A 25,306-nucleotide genomic window follows, 5' to 3' on the forward strand; every position below is an offset into this window, starting at 1 on the left:
TTTTAGGCATAAAATGACAATAGATAACACTGAAAGGTCAAATTTTAAGAAAAAGTAGCGTTTGCTTTTATTAATATATTTATTTCTTATATTTAAAAATATTTTCGTTTTAAAAAAATATTTTGTAATAAATATTAGAACACTAGAACGAATCTTTAGGACAACCATTAAATAACGTGACTTACATCAAACACAATATCTTAAAGACAAAACACTTTTTCAAAAAAATGCCAACGTATTGGCATATAGAATATTCTTTTAAATTATCCTGCAAAAACCAGGATCGATTACTTCAAAAATAACTGAGTAAAATTGTTTGGAAGATCAGCATTTATGAATTTTTGTTTTGTTTTACGTATTACTAATAATAATATTGTTTATTTAATTATACCATTTAAAACGGCATATACTTGCTATCTTAGTAAATAAATAACTAATTAAACATTAATTAAAATTATTTTTTAATTTAATTTTTAGTTGCGGTATAAAGTTGTGAATTTTTCAAAATAATATGTTGTTTACTCAATTGAAAATAAAATCGGTAACTGAGCTTTTAAATAAAAAATGACGTTTACAACGTAATTGTGGTTTATTAGGAGGACAATCTTTTCTAGGCTGATTGTACATTGTACTACCAACTGCACTAGTTAAATTCAAAATTCTCAAAATTTAAATAATTTATAAAAATATTAATTTTTCTGCTTTCAGTTGTGCTTGCGTTGACCATCCCCATGCTGGGCCTCTTCATCTCCCTCTTCGGGGCGTTCTGCTTGTCGGCGTTGGGTTTCGCGTTCCCGGCAATTATGGAAATTTGCGTGCATTGGCCCGACAATCTGGGTCCATTTCGCTGGGTTCTGATCAAAGATGTTCTTCTCATTCTTGTTGGTGTTGTTGGACTGCTCGCTGGGAGCTATAGTTGTATAAGTGAGATGGTAGCTGAATTTCAGAGAATGTCGGCTGAAGGAAATTAGTACAAGTGTAAAAATAATGTGTTTATGTTTCGTTTTTGACATGGATGGTGTAGAAATTACAATCTAAGATCTGCCTTTACATCTGTCCAAGACGTTACGCTGTCGCAAACATATCATAATTGTTTCGGTAGTCTGATGATGTAGAAGTAGTAATGTGATACGTTTTTTAAAGTTTTGTTGGTTTTAATTCTTAACAAAAGACAAAATTGTTATTTATGCAACTCTGTTCTATTCTTTGATACGCTCAGTACAATCAACAATTAACTAATTAGCGAGCAAACTTTTATTTTAACCTAATTATGTCTAATGATAATTTAAGAATCGATGTAGATTTTAAGAGACAAGTAAGATTGAATAGAGATATTTCCAAGTTCTCGAACAAAACGCAACAACTTCTGATGTAATTACTTGATGATTTATATTTATAAATAAAATTCATTTACAGGTGTTTGAGTTTACTAACTACCAATTTCCTATATTTTAAGTGCTTCAGAAAACTAGGAATCTTTGAGTAAAAAATGTACGTTTTTGTGTCAAAAATTAATAAAACCTAATGTAACAATAAAATTGTAGTAAGCCAATATTTTTATAGCATAATTGGGTGTTAAATTGCTTCATTGTTTTAATAGTAACAAAATATTCAGGTATATGTGCAGTTTCAATATTATTTCAGAGAGCTGTAGTGCTGGATAATAAAATATGTAAATCTTGTAAAATTACTTTATAAAAAGTTGTTACATTGTTGTGCTTTTGTGACTATAGTTTTTTAATAAAATACTTGATTTGTTCGAGTTTAAATTCTATTCTATTTTTTGGATTGACAGTGGAAAAAAATTCAAAACATGAAAATAGAACAGAAAAATGATACCTTCTTGACTTTTTTGAATTTCTTTTTCTTTTATTATGACCCAAACACGGCCAGAAAATAAAACATTACAAATTATTGTTTATTGAAATATTTTTAATTTATCTCATCGTTTCCAAATCCAAAAATAATTTACACAATTCCAAATAACTTCATTTTTAAGTGTTCTTTTTATAAAACTAAATATTTTTATTATTCTGAATATTTCGAGGGGCCATTATTAACTTAAAAAAATTGTACAACTAATTCCAATTCTAAAAAAAATCCTAAAAATTCCAGTAATTTCAAAAAAATACAGAAATTTCAATAAGTCATCGTAATTCTATTCTTTTCAGATTAATTTCTATAATTCCAACTTAATTCTCGTAATTCCAAAACAATTCTTGAAATCCTAAATTGATTCCGATAAAAATTCCAGTTATGCTAAACAATCCAAAAATAATTTTAACAAAAAAACTGAAAATTTTTAATTTTTATCATTCTGAATATTTCGAGAGGGCATTGTTAACTTAAAAAAAATTGTACAACTAATTCCAATTCTAAAAAAAAACACTAAAATTTCAGTAATTTCAAAAAAAAAAAACATAAATTTTAATAAGTCTTGTTTTTAGATTAATTCTTATAATTCCAACTTAATTTTTGTAATTCTAAAACAATTCTTGAAATTCCAAATTGATTCCGATAAAAATTCCAGTAATACCAAACAATCCAAAAATAATTTTAACAATTCCAAATAATTCCCTTTTTAAGTATTCTTTTCATAAAACTGAATTTTTTTTAATTAAAATCATTCTGAATATTTCGAGAAGCCATTAACTTAAAAAAATTGTACAATTAATTCCAATTCTAAAAAAAATCCCCAAAAATTCCAGTAATTCCAAAAAATACAGTAATTTCAATAAGTTATCGTAATTCCATTGTTTTCAGATTAATTCCTATAATTCCAACTTAATTTTTGTAATTCGAAAACAATTCTTGAAATTTCAAATTGATTCCGATAAAAATTCCAGTAATTCCAAACAATCCAAAAATAATTTTAACAATTCCAAATAATTCCATTTTTAAGTATTCTTTTTATAAAACTGAAAATGTAGTAATTAATATCATTCTGAATATTTCGAGGAGCCATTAATTTAAAAAAAATGTACAACTAATTTCAATTCAAATCCTTTAAAATTCCAGTAATTCCAAAAAATTCGAAAACTTTAATAAGTCATTGTAATTCCATTGTTTTCTGATTAATTCCTATAATTCCAAATTAATTTTCGTAATTCCAAAACAATTCTTGAAATTCGAAATTGATTCCAAAAAAATTCCAGTAATTCCAAACAATCCAAAAATGATTTTAACAATTCTAAATAATTCCAAGCAACAACTAATTCAATTAATTCTAGAGTTAACAGCCTCTCGGAATATGTTAATTAAAATTCTTCAAGTTTCTCGTTATCAAAATGTGCTACAAAAAGTTTTTCCCGCTTTATTAAAATACTTAGTAGACATTTTAAATATTTTTCTAAGACAAAAATCAAAGTTGTTATAAGCCAACAAAACGTGTTTTCAAAATTTTGGCTACAAAAAGCAAAACCTAAAATAATTTTAAAAACGCTAAACATTTTTGTCTATGGCACTGAATTCAAAAAAAAAATTCTAATAATTTCAAAACAGTTTAAAAGCAATTTTTGTTTTTCCAAATGAAAAAAAATACTTTCTTAGTAATACATAAAGATAAGTGCACAGTTAAATCCACTCTAGAGGCTGATAATGGACTAACGATTTACATCCTCGTTTAGAAATGAAAAAAAAACCTTCTGGAAAATCAAGATTATTCTGGAAAAATTACGACGTGAACTTTGTAAGAACTAACCGTTTGATATAAACTGGGACGCAATGAACTTAGAACAGTTAGCGGAAGTTGCTTTATAAAAATTTTAAATATAGTGTTTTATTTCACCTAGCTTGTTCATTTGCTCTCCAGGGCATTGTTTTATTAACTGCCATTTATTATTCAGATTTAAATAAGACCTAATTACATTTATTACAAACGGTAATTATTATTTTTAAATAAATGTAAAAAAAAAACTGCAATTCAGGACATATTTATATGTTTTTTTTTCCTACTTGTATCTGGGCGTATTGTTTGTTGCATAAGAAAAGCTCATTCAGAGAATCTAATTCCTCAGTTGGTGTGTTTTCCATTATTAAATGATTTTGAATTGAAGTAAAATCAATAAAATCCGGTTAATTTTTCAGATTTTAACTGAATATTAGGTAAAACTTGAACATTTTGCTGAAAGTGCTTCTGTCGTAACGCAGCGTTAAATTCTCCTCATTGTAAGTGGAACAAAGTAATCTGATTGCACCATAAAAAGTGCACTAGAATTTTTTTTTCACAAATCGACTCTTATTACAAGAACAACATCTTGGAATAAAACAATAGAGTTCTGAGTAAAGCTTCTTCTAGCAAGATTCACTTGACAGCCTTCAAAATGACGTAATATACCGCTTTCCCCACACGAACTAGTGTTTAACCTCAGAAACGCCATCCAAGTTTACTTTGTCAGAGACACGTAAAAGGTGTTCTTGTTGTGCATCGACTTTTTTAGAGTGAGGTTTAAGTGACAGTGATTCCTATCACAAACATGGCCCTTATCAGGATAACAAACCATCCAGGATTATCCCAGTGACCAAAAGGTAATTAACTTTAAATTAATTTAATCTGCGCATCACTTGGTGATGCTGCCTGCATCTCATGACAATTTTTACCGGAATTTAGAAGGAAAAAATTCCAACAAAACGTTTTATGGAAGCACAAGGATAATCCTTCAACAAGTGTCCTAAATCAATAACAGTACTAATGAAGGAAGAAAGTGACTCATTCCTGACCATCTGTGTCAAAACACAAGTAAATAAAAAAAAATATTTCAGGCACAAGTTGAACAGGAAGTCATTTTAAATTCAAATAAGTTTTATATAATTCATCATTGTGTAATTATGTTAGCCAAAAATGACAAACAATATCGTTAGTTTCTGTACCAGATGCTGATTTTGGGTGTTTTAAAACCTTGAAGCCTGATAAATACGTGAAAGTATATTTAATAATTGTTATAGGTCATAACTGATTAAAATAACTCCTTTGGTGAAAATATTTGGGAGTTATATAACAAAAGAGACATTTTTAAAGGTCATGCAACTGGATTTATCATTATGAAAGTAATTTGTAATGTAATACGACTGCAGTTATAATTAATAGAAGTAAAATTGAGTCACATTATGCATAACAAATTTGATTGTAACGGTAATGTGTTAAAGGAGAAAGTAAAAATTTTTTATTGTGTGGGTATTATAGCTGAACCTAATATATGTGGTAGGTCATGCAGGTAGTAAAAGTAAATAATAAACCTACGATATGACCTAACAGTTTTAAATTTACTGAAAAGTTAATTTGTATCTTAATTTTTTCAAGAGCGAACTAATTAGCCCAAAAATTAAAATCCTAAATTACTGATAAATAGTTCTTTGGTGCTTTAAATTTCGTTAAATGTAAAAAATAAATATATAAATAAAACCCAAAGCTACTTTTTCTTAAAATTTGTCATTTCATGCCTAAAAATTGACATAGGTAAACATTTCACGAAAGTTTTTTTTGTAATTATTAAAAATCAAACTAAAATTTGGCACAAATCTTGCAAAAATATCATAATATGTAAAAACTGTTTTGAAAATAGCTTTCTTGTTGCTAACAAACTAAAAACAGTACCAACACGGAAATACACATTTCAATAAAATTAATTGCAATATTACAAAAATTGGTACATATTACGCTACAAAAACTATTGACTTAAATGATTTATGTTACTATAAATAAATGTTAAAAAGAAACAATACTAATTTTTGTATTTTGCTTTGCATTGCAGTTTTTTTTTTAATTGTGACAATTTTCATTTTAACTCGAATCTTAAAATGAAATAAAATTGTTAATATAAAAAATGAAAACACAAGTTTTTTGCTTGAACTACTAATTTTTTGAAAAACTAATTTATGAATGGTATAAAATAAAATTTTTCAAAATTCTGTTGAAAGTTCTGCAAAATTTTTAATTTTTTCAAATGGCAACCCAAAATAAAGCCTTTTTTACAAAGGTTATGACCTAAAGATTACAACTATCTACGTTTTATTCTATTTTTATCAAAATAATCAAATAAGTTGTCATTTTGAAAAAATCGCCAAACTCAAAAACAAAACAAAATTTCATTCTTAAAAAACTACACAATTTTAATTATGTAATTATTACTTTTTAAAAGCAAATGAAAATGACTAATAAAAACTCATAATTTCACAAAATCTAGCCGAAAAATCACCAAATTTGGTGAAAAATTTATTTTTGCCGTTTTTGGGCGTTTTGGGAAGATTTTCAATCATAGACGCAATAATTTCATTAAAAAAATAAGCCAAAAAAACAACAAATTAGGTCGAATTTGACGTTATTTTGATCTGTTTCAATTAATTTACTTCAGAAAATTTCGTCAAAAATAAACAAAATCATCAAATTAAATCAAGAATGGTATTATTTAAACTTTTTTCAACGAAAGGTGAGATAAGATTATATTACTTTTGCCCTTTTTGAGTTACAAACTCAGTTTTTTGTTAAATTTTCCCAAGTCGAACCAAAAAGTCACCAAATCGACACTTTTTGTGCCGTTTTCCAATATTTTAGTACACTTTTTAATCACAAACGCAATTATTTCGTATAAAAACAATAATAAAAATCACCAAATTTATTTCTGTCGTTTTCAGGCGTTTTGGTAAGTTTTTCAATCACGCAATGTTTCACTAAAAAAATAAGCCAAAAATATGACCAAATTAGGTCGAATTTGACGTTGTTTTGGTCTGTTTMACTTGATTTATTTCAGAAAATTTCCTCAAAAACAAGCAAAATCATCAAATTAAATTAAAAATAATATTATTTGTACATTTTCAATGAAAGGTAAACTGAACTGAACTAAACTGAACCAATAAACACAAAATTTAGGGCAAAAATGATATTATTTTTAACTTTTTCATGCCGTAAGCACTTTTAGTACTAACAACTCAGTTTTTTTTTGTAAAATTTTAAACCAAAATATCACCTAATTTGATTAAAAAATAAACTTTTTAGCACACTTTTTAATAATAAACAATTATTTCGCAAAATTTCGCCAAAAATAAGCCGAAAAATCACCAAAATAGGTCTCAAACATTATTATTTTTGCTTTTTTCAGGCAATACAAACAAAACATTATTAAGAGTTTGGCATTTTGACTTGTTCCAAGCAATTTAATGTTTTTGAGCCAAAAACTCAATTATTTCGCAAAAATAAGTCTCAAATTTTCAAGCGTTTGCTGCGTTTTTGAACTAAAAACCACAATTAAGTCAAAAATTTTTATTTTAAAACTCAACTTGTCGATAGATTTTGCTAAAACAACCCAAAAATCGCCAAATTTAGTCTACAACAGCATCATGTTTGCCTTTTTCGCCCATTTGAGTACGTTTTTCGCAAAATTTCATTAAAATATGCCCAAAAATCACCAATTATCAAAATAAAAAAATGTATACCAGTTTAATTTCCAAAAAATTTCAAAAGAGTAGAACAAAAGTCAACATAAATTTTAAAAGCTTGCTGAAAATTTCATGAATTATTAACTTGTGACGAAATCTCAATACCACATCCGACCTTCCTCCATATTTATCTTATTACGTAAATATTTACAGTTTTCCTAACACTAGTTGGAATGTAAGAATAGACCATCATCCATTTAAGGAACTAGAGTCTGTCATATTATGAAAGTGAAAAACGTGAAAAATTCTCAAACCCAAATAAACATTTTTTTTCCAAATCGATCTTTTTAAATAATTCAATTTTGAAATTCTTATTTCACAGACCTTTCTGCATATATCAAAATGGCAAAACGGGTCAATAAAAACCACTACATTGCGTCTCCCAGACACAGCACATCACCAACTCCTGTCCACGTTTCAAGAAGTTCCGCTTATTCAGATGGAGAAGAAAGCCAAAGAGCACCATCAGAAAGAACTCTTTCTGAATACACTTCAGTGGTAGGTATCAATTCCCTTGAATTAAATTTATTCCAATGTACCGTTTCAAACACTTTAGTAAATGCTTTTAACTTGTCCTCTACATTTGCTAATTGATTTAGAGAATCTTTAAAAGCAAAGTTAGATACATCTAAATAACTGACTTTCCTTCTGATATATTTATTACTGCAGCGTGAGAAGTGTCTTATTTTTAGAAAAGATCAAATGACAATTATGAATGCTAGAAAATTTTCTATATTGTGCGAAATTACTGGATCGTGGGTAACAAAAATAAAGAAATTAAAATGCATAAATGCTACAAAACGCTTTGTTTATTTGCCCTCCTTAAATACTATTCTGAGTAAAACAGAATATTTAGAATGTACTCGTAGGTGTAACCATTCCTTGTGACCAAATAAAGTAATTATGTAAATTGATCGTTATTATATATAAATATATAAATCACTTGTAATTAACTTTTCATTTCAGCCATATACCATAGTAAATGAACGAAACGGTCGCAGTAAATACCACAATGGAGTCAACAATCACCCTCCTCGTGCAGCCTCTGTCATGAGTCGAGGCAGTGGATATGACAATGGATCGGATATTTATGTCACAAGTGGCGCATATAAAGCCCCCTCAGAAATTAGGTAAGAACAAACAAAAAAATTTTTTGGGATGTTTTTCGACAATATGTAACCAAAAGTAAATAATTACTAAATAAAGTTGACGCGTTATAAGTTTCCAGAGGCGTCACAAGTTTTCAATTACAATGAAATTAGGCATTTTTTAAATTATGTCAACTAGTTTCTATGTTTTTTTTTATTGAAACACATACATTTTTATATGTATTATATTTCAAGTACTTACTATTGACGAGTGTTTTTAAGCTGATCATTACACAAATAAATAAAAAAATTGCGCACTATTAATGTCTATTAAGCACTCGAAAATACACAACATGCACTCACTGGTCATTGGAGTTTCTGACACAAAACAATAATTAATCATATATTCTGGATATTAAATTTGTACAATACTTAGTTTTTTTTAGTCGATGTTTCTGTAATACATAAAAAGGCCAAAGTAAATTTGCACCTATCATCTACAAATTTTGAAAAAAAATTTGAAAAATAATACATTTTATCTAAAACACAATTAATTCCTATTCATAAATACTTACTGTTGCACTCAAAAATCACAAATTCACACACTTCACTTTGCAATATTTGCAATTTCAATTTTATTCAATTTTTTGCAAAATTTTTAATTTTTTCAAATGGAAAACCTATTTTACAAAAGCTGTGACAATTATTTACGTTTTATTCAATTTTTATCGAAAAAAATACTGTATGAGTAGTTATTTTGAAGAAATCGCAAAACTAACACGAAACTGACTACTAAAAAGTCATAAAATTTTACAAAATCGGTCGGAAAAATTACCAAATTTGCTAAGTTGTAAAGTTCTTCAATCATAAATGCAATAATTTTACAAAATTTCATTAAAAAATAATCCAAAGAAAGTCTCCCAATTAAGTCAAATTTGACAATGTGTTCTCTGTTTTCACTTGATTTATTTCAGAAAATTCTGTCAAAATCAAGCAAAATTATTAAATGGTATTATATTATTTGTACGTTTTGAACAAAAGGTAAGATGAGATTTCCTTAAACTGAACCGAAAAACACAACATTTAGGCCAAAAATTATAATACTTTTGCCTTTTTCATGCGTTAAGCAAGTTTTTGTACTAAAAACTCAGTTTTTTTGAAAATTTTGGCAAGTCACCTAATTTGATTAAAAATGACACCTTTTATGCCGTTTTCCAACGTTTTAGCACACTTTTTAATCATAAAAGTAATTATTTTGTCAAATTTCGTCAAAAATAAGCAAACATTGTTATTTTTGCTTTTACAGACAATTTTTCAAAGATTCCGTTAATACAGACAAAAAAAATGATCAAAGGAGTTTGAGAAATAATACATTTAATTTAAAACACTATTTCTATTTATTATTCAATAAATACTTACTGTTGCACTCAAAAATTACAAACTCACACATTCACAAAAAAAATTCACAAAAATTGTATGAGTAGTTATTTTGAAGAAATCGCAAAACTCAAAAACAAAACAAAATTTCATCTCAAAACACGAAACTGACTACTGAAAAATCGTAAAATTTCACAAAATCGGTCCGAAAAATCACCAAATTTGATAAGTTGGAAAGTTCTTCAATCATAAATGCAATCGTTTTACAAAATTTCATAAAAAATAATCAAAAAAAAATCACCCAATTAAGTCAAATTTGACGATGTTTTCTTTGTTTTCACTTGATTTATTTCAGAAAATTTTGTCAAAATCAAGCAAAATTATTAAATGGTATTATATTATTTGTACGTTTTGAACAAAAGGTAAGATGAGATTTCCCTAAACTAAACCGTAAAACACAAACAACATTTAAGTCAAAAATTATATTACTTTTGCCTTTTTCATGTGTTAAGCAAGTTTTTGTACTAAAGTCACCTAATTTGATTAAAAATGACACTTTTTATACCGTTTTCCAACGTTTTAGCACACTTTTCAATCATAAAAGCAATTGTTTTGTCAAATTTCGTCAAAAATAAGCCGAAAAATTACCAAAATAATTTGCAAACATTGTTATTTTTGCTGTTACAGGCAATTTTTCAAAGATTCCGTTAATACAGACAAAAAAATCATCAAAAGAGTTTGAGAAATAATACATTTCATTTAAAACACAATTTCTATTTATTATTTAATAAATACTTACTGTTGCATTCAAAAATCACAAATTCACACACTTCACTTAGCAATGAATTAAAAAAAAAATTGCACTAACCTTTATGGCATCTTCTTCAGCTACTCTTTGTAGCAATTGGCCTCTGCTTCTTAAACGGACTTACTGAAAATAAAGAAACACAAAATTAGTTTAATGTGTTATTAAATTAGTTGAAACTATTAAATAAAATTTAAAAAGTGTGAGTTTTCTAGAAAATTAAAAAAAAAGGTATTGTTGACTTACCCTTTAATCCGGACCCTTATAGCACGATTTTCTTCTCTATTTCCCCCATTGGCACTCACTAATCACTCGAAATGTTAAAAATCGCGCACTACTAAATGTCTATTAAGCACCCGAAAATATCCAACACGCACGCACTGATAATACAGCCCCCATTTCTACACAATTTTGCACTAAATTACCAAGTAAGTAATAATTTATTCGAACAAGTGATTCGTACTAAAACTTGGCTTAAACTGACTCGATATTGTAATAATTTCCTCAAAAACGGCACAAAAACTATTTTGTAACATTTCCTGTGTAAAAGGCCTTTTTTCAGGGCTGCATAATCCCGTCCATTTGCCACGTCACAAAGTAATTTAATTATTTAATTATTACACTTTTTACGCCCTTTACACTTATTTATACAACAAACCAAAAATATAAAAAACATATTTTTTTAAAATAAATATTTGACAAACTATAAATTATAATAACAGATTTTTCGGTTTATTTCTATTCTGTTGTAATAAAAAAAAACGTTTGTTTATTATCATTTATTATTAAAAAAAAAATTTAAGTCACAATATTCCACTTATAAAGGAATAAGCGTTAAAAAATTCCATTAAAACTCGAAAACACAACTACCGTTCCCAAGAATTCAAAATTAATTGCCGTATTTTTTATTACCTTCATATGTAATTATCATTAATTATTCCAACGATATTACTAAACAAAACTATAAAATTAATACAATTAGAAACCCATAATTGAGAGATTTTTCCCATAAAATATGTGTATTTTCAAAAAATTAAACAGACAAAAATCCCATGAACAGACCTTGGCAATTATTATTAATTACTAAAACTTCAATAAATCCTTAATTTTAATTTCATTTTGTACGTCCACATAGCAATAACGGTAAACAAAGATATCGTTTAGATAAAATACAAACAACTCTATGTGCGTGATCTCTTAAATCCAAACTTTCCTATAAAATCTGGTTTTATATCTTTAAGGTTCATAAATTTTAAAAGCAACGATTGTAAACCTGACACGTACATATAATTACTCTTATTAATGTCATGAGTTTGTGTATTTATGCATCTGTGCTGCGATCACGTGTCCTTATTTATAAATAAGTTTCAATGGATTGAAACTGCAGGTTATAAACGTGAGTGCCCTTGTACGAGACATTATTTCTGTGTCACTGGTTTTAAACACAATTGAGAAAACCCCACTATACCTTGTTAGGCTATCGTTAAGTAATTTAGAAGATGAGTAATCTAGAGTCATTAATCAAAAAGGAAAGTTGTTCCCATAATTTGATTTAGCACAATTCGTGAAACTATTTTTGTAACACGATCGTTTTTTCAGGAAAAAAAAAACAAACACTAACATAAAAAATGCTACAAAAAAAATATACAAGTTTATTATTAGATATTTAATTACGTTCTATAGTTGTAAAAGAGTTTTTGCCTCCTTCAGTTATGTAAACTTTTACTTTCCTCTTATTAATTCACTACTGAATGGGAAAGTAATTAAAAATTAACGGTAGTTACAAATATAACAAGTTCCGATAATGAAACGATGCTGCCTTTACATGGTTACAAGTGTAAAATGTTAAATGTAATTGGTTTTGTAATAATTAAAAGTTGTTCTTGTAGAATAAATGTGTCAAATTATGATATAATGTTAAGTTAAATTCAAAACAAAACATGCAAACTTAATTATCTGTGATTATATCTTTTTTTTCTGTTTTTGTATACAGGATGCGCCAGAAATGTTAAAAAATTCTATCCATAAAAATTTCGAAGTCAACAAAATTTAAATTTTGCACTTTGACTCTATTTCTATTGGAAAAATAATTTTTCAAGTTTTTTTGCTACTATTAGAAGAGGAAACAAGAAAATTGTATCCTAAATTGTAACTCTGTTATTCGCAAATTTTCGTACTTTTACTAAATAATTATAAAAAAAAAACATATACAAGATCATCAGTATCATTAAATAGACATAAAAAATGTCAAATGTAAAAAAATAAATGTCAAAATATTTTGACAGATAGAATTTTTTAAACATTTTTATTATGTTCCTGGTATCTTATTTCACTTAAAATATTTCTTTGGGGCGCGAGTTCTGGCACACCCTGCATTTAACCAACAATAAGAAAACAAAAACAAAACAAAAACAAAAGAAAAATTAAACCTGTACCCAAAAAAGTCCAGTTTTTTATCTTTGCTTTTGATGAGTTATAAAGATGATAACGCAGTCACTTTTATTATCAGAAAATACGTAATACAAAAATAAGATAAAAAAATGATGCAAACAAATAGAATAGTAATGGAATAGTAAAAAATTGAAAATAGTTTGATTCAATTAATTTTTATAACAATCTTAAGTTTAACGATCTTTTTCGACTAGAACATTTTTTTCTGAATTTGAATGTATTTTTTTGGGGCAACAATGAGTATAAAAACTCATAACAAATTAAAATAATTTATATTTTTTTTCTTTTCGAGTAGCCTAATTTTTTTGTAAATATCAAACGGTACTGTCCAGTTTTGAAAAGGAAAGTTATATTGTGCTTTATACCCAATTCCTGCTTCTATTCTTATTAACTCTTGATAGTAACTTAACAGAAGGTAAAAGTCAAGGAGTAAAAATGTGTGTTATTGTCACTAAAAAATAATTGTAGGAAATACAACATAATAGAAAATAAGCATAATTTCCAAAGCTTTCCAAGACTTTCTCAGTTTAAAATTTTTGTTGTTATTAAATAAATTACTAATAAGTAATAAATTAAAAACTATTAAATAGAACACCTTTCCTTACATTTTTCTCTGGGGCGCGAGTTCTGGCGAACCCTGTATTTATCCAAAGACAATATTTACAACAAAGAAACAAAAACACAGAAAAGAAAAATTAAAACTGTACCCAGAAGAGTTCAGTTTTTTAGGTTTACTTTTGATGAATTATATAAAGTTGTTAACGCAGTCACTTTTTTTATCAGAAATTACATACCTAACAAATAAAAAAAAAAAAATAATGCAAACAAATGCCATAATAAAAACTTGAAAATAGTTTAATTCAATTAATTTTTATAACAATCTTAAGTTTGACGATCTTTTTTTTTGAATTTGAATGTAGTTTTTTTTGGGGCAACAATGAGTATGAAAACTAATAACAAATTAAAATAGTTTATATTTTTTTCTTTTCGAGTAGCCTAATTTTTTTATAAATATCAAACGGTACTGTCCAGTTTTGAAAAGGAAAGTTATATTGTGCTTCTGTTCCTGCTTCTATTCTTATTAACTATTGTTAATAACTTAACAGAAGGTAAATGTCAAGAAGTAAAAACGTGTGTATTATTGTCACTAAAATTATAGGAAATACAACATAATAGAAAATAAGTATTATTTCCAACGCTTTCCAAGACTTTCTCAGTTAAAATTTTTTTTGTTATTAAATAAATTACTGATAAATAATAAATTAATGTAACTTTTAAATAGAACAAAAAACATTATACATAATTGTTATAAACGGCAAAAATTTTATACAGAGTGCGCCAAAACTCGCGCCCCAGAGAAAAATGTAAGGTAAGACCCCAGAAACATGGGAAAAAAAACTGAAATTTAGAGTTTAAATTTTGCACTTTGACTCTATATTTCTGTTTTCCAGGTTTTTTTTGCTACAGACTATTAAAAGAAAAATCAGGGAAGTTGTATCCTAAGTAGTACCTACCTAACTCTGTTTAATGTTATTTGTAGCTTTTATTAGAATATTTACTAAATAATTATAAAAAAACATATACCTACAAGATCATTAGTATCATTAAATAGACATAAAAAACGTCAAATGTCAAAAAATCAATGTCAAAATTTTTTGACAAATAGAATTTTTTAAACATTTTTTTCATGTTTCTAGAGTATCTTATCTTGCTTGAAATTTTTCTTTGGGGCACGAATTCTGACACCCTGTACATATTTGAATATTTGCCAAATGTCAAATTCTGAAAAATAAAAGCAAAAACTATTAGAACCAAAACACGAAAGAAATTTTGTATTTTCTTTGAAATCGTACGCAAAGTGAGCAAAATAGTCTGTAAAGACGTAGTTTTACGGACCCATACGTCATTATTCACACACTTTTCAGGAAGAAGAAGTTAGAAAGTTAAAAATAAACTTGTGAAATGTGCATTTTTTCAGTCGCAGCTCCCGAGCACGAGCCCCCAGCCACTATTCCTACAAAAGTGGCCGCGCCCCATCTCTGACCAGCACCGTAAAGACTCGCACCTCCCGGAAAGGAGGCGTCAAAGTCGAAACAATGGCCGCCCCCAACCCATTTTGCCCCAATATCAAAGGAATGTGTTGCTTGATGCTTCTTTTAAATCTAGGAATCATCTTAATCACTCTCGGATTCGTTATTGTGATTCAGTTTTTCGAACCCATTTACGTGTGGTGAGTTTCATTAAATATTAAAAAAAAACAAATTTTTGAATTAATCAATTTTAGGGTCTTGGGGATTGTCTTTCTTATTTTTGGATTCCTTACATTGATTGGAAGTCTTATTTACTGCGTTATTATTTGTAAAGATGTGAAATCACCAAAAGATATAAATCCGGAAGATTTTTATTGGACGCATCATTGGCAGAAAACGATTGGCTCACCTGAAATAAACTATAAAACAGAGGAGAAATACGATGATAGATACAGCGACAGATATTCTATCAGTAAACTGTCGGGGAAATATTCCGATAGAAACAGCAGATATTAGACGTAACAAATACTAGATAATTGTAATTTTTTTTCAGTTTTTATTATTTTTACTGCTAACGCAAGACTGATAATGTACCATCTTGCATTTATTTTTTCATTTTTCTTCAATTTTAAATCAAAAATTGTCCCTGTGATCATTTGAATGGTTTTTTTTAGTGGAAAACTAAATCTATACTAATAATGCTTTAATTTGCGTGTAGGTAATAATAAAGTGCACCACTTTTTATATTTAATTTATAGAATTCAAATCTTAGTTTTTCATTATTAACATGTGTACATATAATTCCTTGAACAACCTAATATTGTGCAATTAAAACGTAATTTAAACACTATTTGCATTTTTATTTCAACAAAGCAGCAACCTGAAAGCTGTTTTCTAGAAATTATGGAGGGGGGCGCCCGCGGCATAGCCGCGTAAAACCCACACTCACATGTTATCTACATCAAAATGTTGTTTTGTATACTTAATTTAAAACAAGTACACTTTTTGCTGGTAAAAAGCATTTTATTAAGTAAAAAGAACATTTAAAAATCATGAAAACACTGATTTACATAAAATAAAATAAAATCGCTAAAAAGTATGGATACAGTGAAATACTATAAAAAATGTTTATCAAAACTTATTGAAATTTGGTATATACTTAAAAGTATGTAAATTCTATCGTCTCAAATGTTTATCAAATTTCTATCTCTATTTGCTCTGGAGATACAAAACTTGATTTTTTTTAATGGTAAGGAGGGTCCAATTTAATATTTTTTAAAAAAGTATTTTTTTCTGAGTTTCATACCTTATTTTACTCGAAACATAAAAAAATATCGGACTAATACAATTTTTAAAAATGTAAAATTTTGTTAGCCTTGGAAATGTTGTCTTTATCTATCGTTAGCTTTTTGCCGCCTGAACTGTGACCAAGAAATAAGTAAAAGTTAATAATAATTGCTAAAATAACATTTATTTTGACTGAAAAAGTAGATTTTAATTAAAAAAAGCTTAAACACGAATTACATAGTTTTTATACTACAAACGATGTTCAAAATGATTTCCATTGATTTGAGAATTTCTATAAGCCAAGTTTCATTTAAATGTACTATTGTTAAACTAATTATTGCACACAAGTTTAATTTTTGACTAATATGCAAGTGACAGATCACTAATAATAGCATTTTCAAAGCTAACTTAGTTTTACTATTCCAGAATTACATTTTTAAGTTTTTATTTTTTTACATTTTATTAAAATAAAGGTGGGCATATGTTGCATCACTGAATTCAGAAAAAATGCTCTTAAAAATAATTATATTTGATCCTTAGTGCCATTAAAAAAATCAAGTTAGCCTTGTATTTTAAAAATAAATGATAAAAATTTAAAAAAGATGTGTTCTGTTACAACGTTCTGAAAATATTTAGCTTTTATATATTTACTTTTTAGCGACCCTGTATATAATTTGCATTAATTTTTTCCTTTTTCTTCAATTTTAAATCAAAAATTGTCCCTGTGATCATTTGAATGGTTTTTTTAGTGGAAAACTAAATCTATACTAATAATGCTTTAATTTGCATGTAGGTAATAATAAAGTGTACCACTTTTTACATTTAATTTAAAGAATTCAAATCTTAGTTTTTTATTAACAAGTGTGTATATGTATACTATAATTCCTAACAACCTAATATTGTGCAATTAAAACGTAATTTGCATTTTTATTTCCACAAAGCTTGCTGTGGGGGTTCGCGGCATAGCCGCGTAACCCCCCACACACATTTTATCATCTACATCAAAAGTACACTTTTTGCTGGTAAAAAGCTCTTTATTTTCATAAAAAAAAATAAGTAAAAAGTACATTTAAAAATTACAATACAATACAACTCGAGCTACAGCCCATTTTTTCTCTAAAACTACTCTTGATGCTGCTTTAGGAGCTCCTCCAGACTGTATTTCTCCTGTTCCTTTTCAATTTGTTCCTGGAGCAACCTGTCTAGAATATTCTGAAAGCGTTGTCTTAACGCCAAATTCTCGATGTTTTCAATTTCCATTTCCTGGTGTTGCCTCCTCATTTTCAAATTGTCCAACTCCAATTGCAACTCTTCTAATCTTGCTAGAATATTACTCTTAGTCAAATTCTGTTCAGTGTAGGAAATATTGCTGGATGATTGTTGATAATAATCCATTTCTTGCATCAAAGACGGGGAATTTTGCATTTCATTGAACATATCGCTCGTGAATTCGGTCAGTAATTTAGAGTTTGCAGTGTTGATCATCATGGAATTGGAGTCGGTGAGGTGGCTGTCGGAATTCTGGCTGTTGTCATCCAATTCCAAGACATTGAGATGGGGGTCTTCTTCTTCTGAGTCGCTCACAGCCCCTCCGAAGATGTCATGTTCGGCGACGTTTTGATTGGGGGCTTCCGCAGGCTCTTTCTTCACAACAGTGCCTTTATTGACTTTATTCTCATCATCTTCATTGATAACTTCCCATTTAACACTAACAGCGTCGTTGTCAATCCGCAACAACCTTTTAACTTCTTTCTCTATTTCAGGGGCTTCCACGTATTTCTTCTTCAAAGTTTTCCGGAATCTTCGCTTTCTTACATTTTTAGTCGGAGGCGTGATCCCGTGTGGTATCAAGTATTTTTTCTCCACTTTGTTGGGGTCTTTGCGTTTTGATTTTTGGGGGGACTCTTCATCGGTGGTGGTTTGGTCATCTTCTTCCTTACATATCAGCATTTGACATATATCGGCCGTTTTGTAGAAACCTTTCGAATCAATCGTTTTAAGAGACTCGATGATGGTGGGAAGGTCCATAACTTTGGCTGGGAGAAGCCAATGGTCCACTCGGACTTCGCCATGTCGCATGTCATTCTCTATTTTAATTGCTACGCGGTCTTTGAGAGTGCTGTTGTTTCTTATTGCTTCACGAAGAACTCGGGCTGGCTCCTCCGGTAAACGCAAAATAAACTGGCTTTCGAGCTCTGCAGGCGAATCGGGTTCGTGGCCTTTATACATTTCTAAATTTACCAAATTATTAGTAGAAGAAGAAAAAAATTATCGTAAACGTAACACCATATTTTTTCTATAATTATGTCAATAATGACAGTTAATTGTTGACAGTTGAGGTTATGTAAGAATGAGAATGAGGTTAGTTGTGATAAGTTGTTTTCTGTTTTATCGATTCAGTTGGTTAAGCTACTCAGATAGCGGTGGCGCCACACATTAAAAACTCAACCTCAAATAAACATGCTTTTTATTATTGTCTTTAGTGTGTTTAATTGTTTAAATAAAATGCTTTTTTGACATTTAGTTAACATACACTGGCGGACACGGAATTTTGAACATCAAATTTATATCAATTCAAAAAATGTCAATGTAAGCCACGCTTTATTGTCATTATGATTGACGTTTGAAACTAAAATTTGAAAGTTCAATTAGTTGAAATTTATTTTTGGCGTCGATTTTCCGAAACAATAATGCCAGCAATACGTCTTTTTATATAAGTTCAATAAATTATTTTGATTTGCCATTTTTTCTCTAGCTTCAGGATAAAAATTACAAAAACCGAAAGTGAGGTTAGTTACCTAAGGCCCATTTTACATTTTTATGTCAGTCGAATGCAGGGCCGTAACCAGGATTTTTTATTTGTTGGTCCATGAAAATGAAATGAAAGAAGGCGGATTCAAAAGCAAAAATCTCTAAGTACACGTTTTTATTTTAAATTGAAATAAGAGATACTAATTAAACATAAAAAAATACAAATTAACTCACAAAAGTAACAAAAAATAAAATAATTTTTTAATACTTTTTATTGTTACAAATCTAAACAGAAGACAGAATATTCTTTTTTAAAACAAAAATTTTTTATGAGCATATATCGAAAAATGCTACGCAAGGGGTGCGTTTTAATAGGTTTTTTCCATTTCCGAAATCATTTTAGAAAAAAATTTTAAAATTTGGTACAGATGATATCTTTTATACACCTACACAAGTTAAAAATAAAATGTTGAAATTTTTAATTAGGGGCTTCCTAAACTAGTTGGGATAAGGGTAAAAATTTACATTAACTATTTTGCCTGTGGTTTCTTGCCACTTTCAGCAACAAAATTTCATAGTTTTTCATAAAAAAAGGTCTTTTGTGTTTTTCCGATACANTGTGGTTTCTTGCCACTTTCAGCAACAAAATTTCATAGTTTTTCATAAAAAAAGGTCTTTTGTGTTTTTCCGATACAATTTACGGATTTTTAGTAAAAATCGGTTTAAAAATTTATGTTACAGACCATAAACAGCATAAAAATTAAAAATTAAATTTGTTTTACCGTTGAGGACGCCCCTGATCAAAAATTTTGTTATTTGGCATTTGTTTAGGTGTACAAATAAAGGTACCAAATTTTGTAATTTTATCTACTCTGAAATATTAAGAAAAACGCTTTAAAAAACGTACCTTTTTTAGGGGGTGTAGCTCCCTTTCATAGCATTTCTCGAAACACTTTTGTCTTAAAATTAAATATTCTATGAACTATTTAAATGTGGACCTAACAATAAAAATGAAACACTGTATAATTAACACATGAAAAATTAACGAATGACAATCGTCCAAAATTTCGTGTCCGCCAGTGTATGCAAAAGAGTAGAAAAAATAAAAGTCAATTTGTTATCAATTATTTCTTTGATAACTGAATTTGTGTTTTGTTCAGTTTGTTTATTCACAATCATTATAGTAATATGTACTAGCCTTTTGGAGGTCGGGAAATGTTTCATTACATCCCGTAGTCAAATGTCAAAAACTTGATTTGCATAGCAACTACGTCAATGCATCAACTTTGGCAAAAAAGCAGATATTTTATTACTTAAAAAAATAATATAGGTCTTTATTAATAAATTAAAAGTAATACAAAGATGCGGAGGCAAAGTCTAGCTTGAAGCTATTCAACTTAACCTCGAAAGAATATTAATAGAAATTAAAAATAAAAATAATTATTATAAACAATATAAAATTTAAATAAAAATAAATTCGGAAGTTAGTTAATAACTAAAAGTAAAGAAAGAAATCATTGCCAGTCGCTAAAAACAAAAAGAAAATACAAGAAAGAATTCTTTAAGAAGAAATGAAGAAAAAAGACAAAAATTATCCAAAAGTTGGATCCAAATGTGATGAATAAAATAGTATGCAAACTTCGGTAAATGTAATCTACTATTGAATGTGCCTTTGCCAATCGATTATTTTGCGACTTTTTTTTTTAGTAAAAATGAATAATTTTGAGCAAGATCTAGCTTTGATAGTGGTTTCAAGAGTCGTGGCGTTGCCTACTAACTAGGCAGGAAAGTTTGATGCAAATTCAAAGATTGCATATCCGAATGCATAATGCAACCCTGGTTTTAGTTAGCAGACGAGAGCAATTTCTTATCTAAAAATAAATCGCTGATTCAGTGGCGTAAATGACATTATTCAGTTGTTTTTAGACGGTCAATGCTCTCTTTCAGACCAAAGTAGCTTTTGATGCGGGTAGGAATTCGTTGGCGTGCTGCAAATTTACATGCCTTGAACTGCACGCGACAGGGTTAAATTATTCTTAGAACAACATTACAAAAAATACAGACTTCTGTAATTGGAATCGAATTACTGGACATTGCTGGCGAATGGATGCTGCTTGACACTTTTTTTCTTCATTATTTCAAGTCTTGAGCCTTTTTTTCAGTTTCACGAATTTTTTAGTTTCTAACAAAAAATTCCTGAAAAATTCTGTTAATTTTAAAATCACATTGTTGTGCGACCTACATCAAGAATAATAACCTCGGATCTTGATGTGCAAGTGAACTTTTTGTTTTAATTACTGCGCAAACATTTAAACTGTAACACTTTTTGTATTACTTTTGAATATTAATGTTTATGGGTCATCTTGTAAAACGTATCTTTATCGAAAAATGTGATCTTTCCATCATTGGCCTATAAAAAATATTACAACAAAATAAAATTTTATTACGATTTATACACAGTGATTCAAAAAAAAAGACCACCGATTTTAATCTATAATTTTCTAAAAAATCTGCAGTGTTGCAAAAGAAAGTGCTAACCCTGTATTTTATGAAAATAATACAATAGTTTCTTTTGAAAAACATAATTTTGTATTGTTTTTGAGACACTCTGATGTAAACTTGAAATTTCTTTTTAACATTTTAACATTTAAAAGTGTATTCATTTTTAAATATACAGGGTGTAACGAAAAGATGGGATGTAACCTGAGAATTAATAAAGCGATTTAACCCAACTTACTCTGTACGAAGTTGCACCATTTAAAAGTTGTACAAGGCGCCAAAAAAACTACTTTTTTGTTTCAATTAATTACAATTGTAAAAACAATAATAAATTAATCAGCAACGTCTGAGATTTTTACACTTTTACTTAAATTATATTTTTACTCTAAACCCATGACCGAGACAAAAATTTTATAAGATAAAAAGTTGTTCAAAAGTAATGTACCTTTTGAATTAAAAAATACGCACTCGGATTACGCGTTACTATACAATAGTAATAATTAAACAAAAAAATAGCACTAAAACATCTGATTTTTAAAGCAAATTGTCTGCACCAAAATTCAAAAAAGTCGATTACTCCTCTTAAAAGTTATTAGAAAAACAAAATTGGGTGCTCTTCAACTTCTAAGTTGGGTTAAATCGTTTTATTTTGATCTGGAAAATCTCATTGTCTGCAACTTTTTGTTACATCCTGTATATTAGTCATTTATTTAATCTGTATTAAATTATTTCCAACATTAATTTGTATAATAAAAAATATAACAATATTTTTTTAAACCGAATTATATACACAATGATTCAAAAAAGTCGAACACCACTTTTAATCTATAGTCTTGTCAAATATCTACAGTATTACAAAAGAAAGTGCCAACTTTAACTGTCATTATTGTTCACCCTGTATTTTATTGAAATAATACCATATAATTAAAAAAAATGTGTTGTTTGTGAGACACTGATGTAATCTTGAAAAAAATTCAAATGTTGCAAGAGGCAGAAATTTTTGAACATTTTAACATTTAAAAGTAGATTGATTTTTAAATATACAGGGTGTAACAAAAATACTAAGTTGCACAGTTTAAAAGTTATAGAAAGCGCGGGAAAAATTACCTTTTTTTTGTTTTTATTTATTACAATTTTAAAAACAATAAATTAATAGGCAACGTCTGAGATTTTTACACTTTTACTTAAATTATATTTTTTACCTTAAAACCATGGCCGAGACAAACATTTTATAAGATACAAAAAATTTTCAAAAATAATGTACCTTTTGAATAAAAAAAATACGCCACTCGGATTACGCATTACTATAAAAAAATAATAATTAAACAAAAAAATAGGACCAAAATATGTGATTTTGATAAGCAAATTGTCTGTACCAAAATACAGAAATGTCGATTACTCCACTTAAAAGTTATTGGAAAAACGAAATTTGGTGCCCTCTAACTTCTAATAAGTTTTATTTTGACCTGGAAAATCTCTTTGGTCTCAACTTTTCGTTACACTCTGTATATTAGTCATTTATTTAATCTCTATCGAAAAATATTATATTTGCAACATGAATTTGTATATTAAAAATTACTACAATAATATTTTTATAACAAATTATATACACAGTGATTCAAAAAAGTCTAACCACCATATTCCTATCAAATATTAGCACTGTTGCAAACATTTAAAGAAAAAAGTGCCAACTTCTACAATCATTGTTGTTTATCCTGTATGTTACTGAAATATAGTACATACATACAATAATTTTATTTGAAAAATATAACTTTGTTTCTGAGGCACTCTGTAAACTCGGAAGAAATCAGATGTTGCAATAGGTAAGAATACCATAAAGATGGTTACATATTTGTCACGATGCTTTTTGTGTGAAAAAATCTTCGGTTGTTAATATTTGTCAAAATGCAACGTAAAATGTATTTCACAAAATTCTGATATTGACAAAATATTGGAATCGACTCTCGTGATATTAAAAAAAAAGTCTAGTAGTGTAAAAAAATTGTTATTCGACACACTGTTTTTTGACATAATTAAAACAAAATTCTGATGTTGAAAAAATATTGGATCGACTCTCATGATATTTAAATTAAGTCTAGTAGTGTGAAAAAATTGTTATTTGACACACTGTTTTTTGAGATAATTAAAACAGTAAGAAATGCAAGATGTTAAATTTTTTTAATAAACATAATTTCGTAATTTGTTGTTTCAATTAAATTTAAGAAGTGTAAGCACAACTCCTTACTTAACTAGTCAGCAGAAATAAAAAAACTAATAATTAGTTGTAGAATTTTATTTTTGTGTGAAGAGAGCAAGTTGTTTAATTTTTAATTTACTTCTCGAGAAAGCCTTTTTATTTGAGCGTTGCATTTTATGTTAATAAAGATGAAGTTAGATGCTTGTAGAATTAAATATTTCCTATATTAAAATGTGAACCATCCTAAAAAGTAACATAAAACGTCTTAAATAGGTCATGAAAAAATCAATACTGCTAAAAGTTCCAAAAAAGAGCGGAACAGTTCGGTGTAATGCAACAAAGATGGACTTATTTCGTGTTGGAATGTTTATTGGAGACTGAGTGTTTCTTTTGTTTGTAATAGTAGCAATAAAGGCATCAAAACAGTTCATTCATCGGCCGTGAAACAAATAGATAACTAAAACAACGTGAAGTTGTGAAACTCGAGTGGTCAAAAAGAGAAAATAGACCGAAATGCGCCGAGTCGCCGACCAAGTGCGACCTCTGCTGGGGATTCCCTCAAGCCATTTCTGCATCCTGCCGATGCGCCGGAAAGAATCCCAGGATTCGCAGGAATAAGGAATTGTCAATTTTCGCAGTTATTATGTTTTTTCATAAATTGTTGACTCAATATTGTGCTATGCACGCAATGTGGGTTTTCATAATTAATTAAGCTTTGCGACGCTACTTTTTTTTCATTTTGCTAAGCAAAAACAGTGCAGAATGTGTTATTACGAAATTTTCAGCTACCCTTATTTGAAACGCTTTCTCTAGTAATTGATTCTCGACCATTGTTGGCTTTGTCTTTTTGCACATTCACTGCAACAGCTTTCGCATATCCAGCCTTCGCCGACACGAGTCCTAAATTGATTGAGTGGGATTGCGTTGTTAATATTAATGTTTTAAAAGGCTGACTTTTTTTAATTTCAGCATTATTTAAAAATTTTCTAAGATATTGCAGTTACTGTTAGCTTGAATTGCCAAATTTTATATTTTCTTTGTAAATAAATTTAAATTTAAATTTAAATTTTAAATTTTCTCTGGGGTGCGAGTTCTGACACACCGTGTGTGATATACATTTTTTGTTGATTGTTTTATCACAGTTAGGGTAAATCCGGGAGAGATTGTATACAACGTGTAACAAAAATAAATACATTAATTTTAACAAACATTTAACATTTTTACAAAATCATTTTTTGAGTTATTTGCTTATAAAGGGGGACTATCAAGCTGTGTACTAATTAGGTACACTAATAATTCTTGATAATTTTTGTTTTTTTCTGTAAATTAAAATGTTCCATAAAAATTTTTGAAAACAGTCCATGCACTTTTAATGTTTCATTAATTTTAA

General features: G+C 28.1%; 3 protein-coding genes across 6 annotated transcripts in view; 2 read left to right on the forward strand and 1 right to left on the reverse strand.

Annotated features, from left to right (window-relative positions):
• The window catches only part of LOC123004915 (proton-coupled amino acid transporter-like protein CG1139), a 12,567-nt gene extending 11,148 nt beyond the window's left edge, over positions 1 to 1,419 (forward strand). For all 4 annotated transcript variants that reach the window (XM_044398569.1, XM_044398485.1, XM_044398724.1 and 1 more), the window contains exon 9: positions 709 to 1,419. In XM_044398569.1, coding sequence (XP_044254504.1) covers positions 709 to 971 — 263 coding nt within the window. In that variant the 3' untranslated portion in view covers positions 972 to 1,419. The remainder of the gene's footprint in view (positions 1 to 708) is intronic.
• A 2,761-nt stretch (positions 1,420 to 4,180) lies between these two features.
• Positions 4,181 to 16,030, forward strand: LOC123015650. The gene is made up of 5 exons (XM_044415522.1): positions 4,181 to 4,527; positions 7,754 to 7,929; positions 8,398 to 8,561; positions 15,131 to 15,382; positions 15,437 to 16,030. Exons 2-5 carry the CDS (start codon positions 7,774 to 7,776, stop codon positions 15,696 to 15,698), a joined length of 834 nt encoding a protein of 277 aa, XP_044271457.1. The 5' UTR covers positions 4,181 to 4,527; positions 7,754 to 7,773; the 3' UTR covers positions 15,699 to 16,030.
• A 1,458-nt stretch (positions 16,031 to 17,488) lies between these two features.
• LOC123004048 (transcription initiation factor TFIID subunit 7) lies at positions 17,489 to 18,809 on the reverse strand. The gene is made up of 2 exons (XM_044397167.1): positions 18,756 to 18,809; positions 17,489 to 18,700 (listed from the first exon to the last, which is right to left on the reverse strand). Exon 2 carries the CDS (start codon positions 18,696 to 18,698, stop codon positions 17,592 to 17,594), a length of 1,107 nt encoding a protein of 368 aa, XP_044253102.1. The 5' UTR covers positions 18,699 to 18,700; positions 18,756 to 18,809; the 3' UTR covers positions 17,489 to 17,591.
• Positions 18,810 to 25,306: the final 6,497 nt, after the last annotated feature.

This window comes from Tribolium madens, unplaced genomic scaffold (assembly GCF_015345945.1).
Source record: "Tribolium madens isolate multiple individuals breed KSU strain unplaced genomic scaffold, Tmad_KSU_1.1 Scaffold_11;HRSCAF=98;Tcas5.2_LG3b, whole genome shotgun sequence".
NCBI lineage: Eukaryota > Metazoa > Arthropoda > Insecta > Coleoptera > Tenebrionidae > Tribolium > Tribolium madens.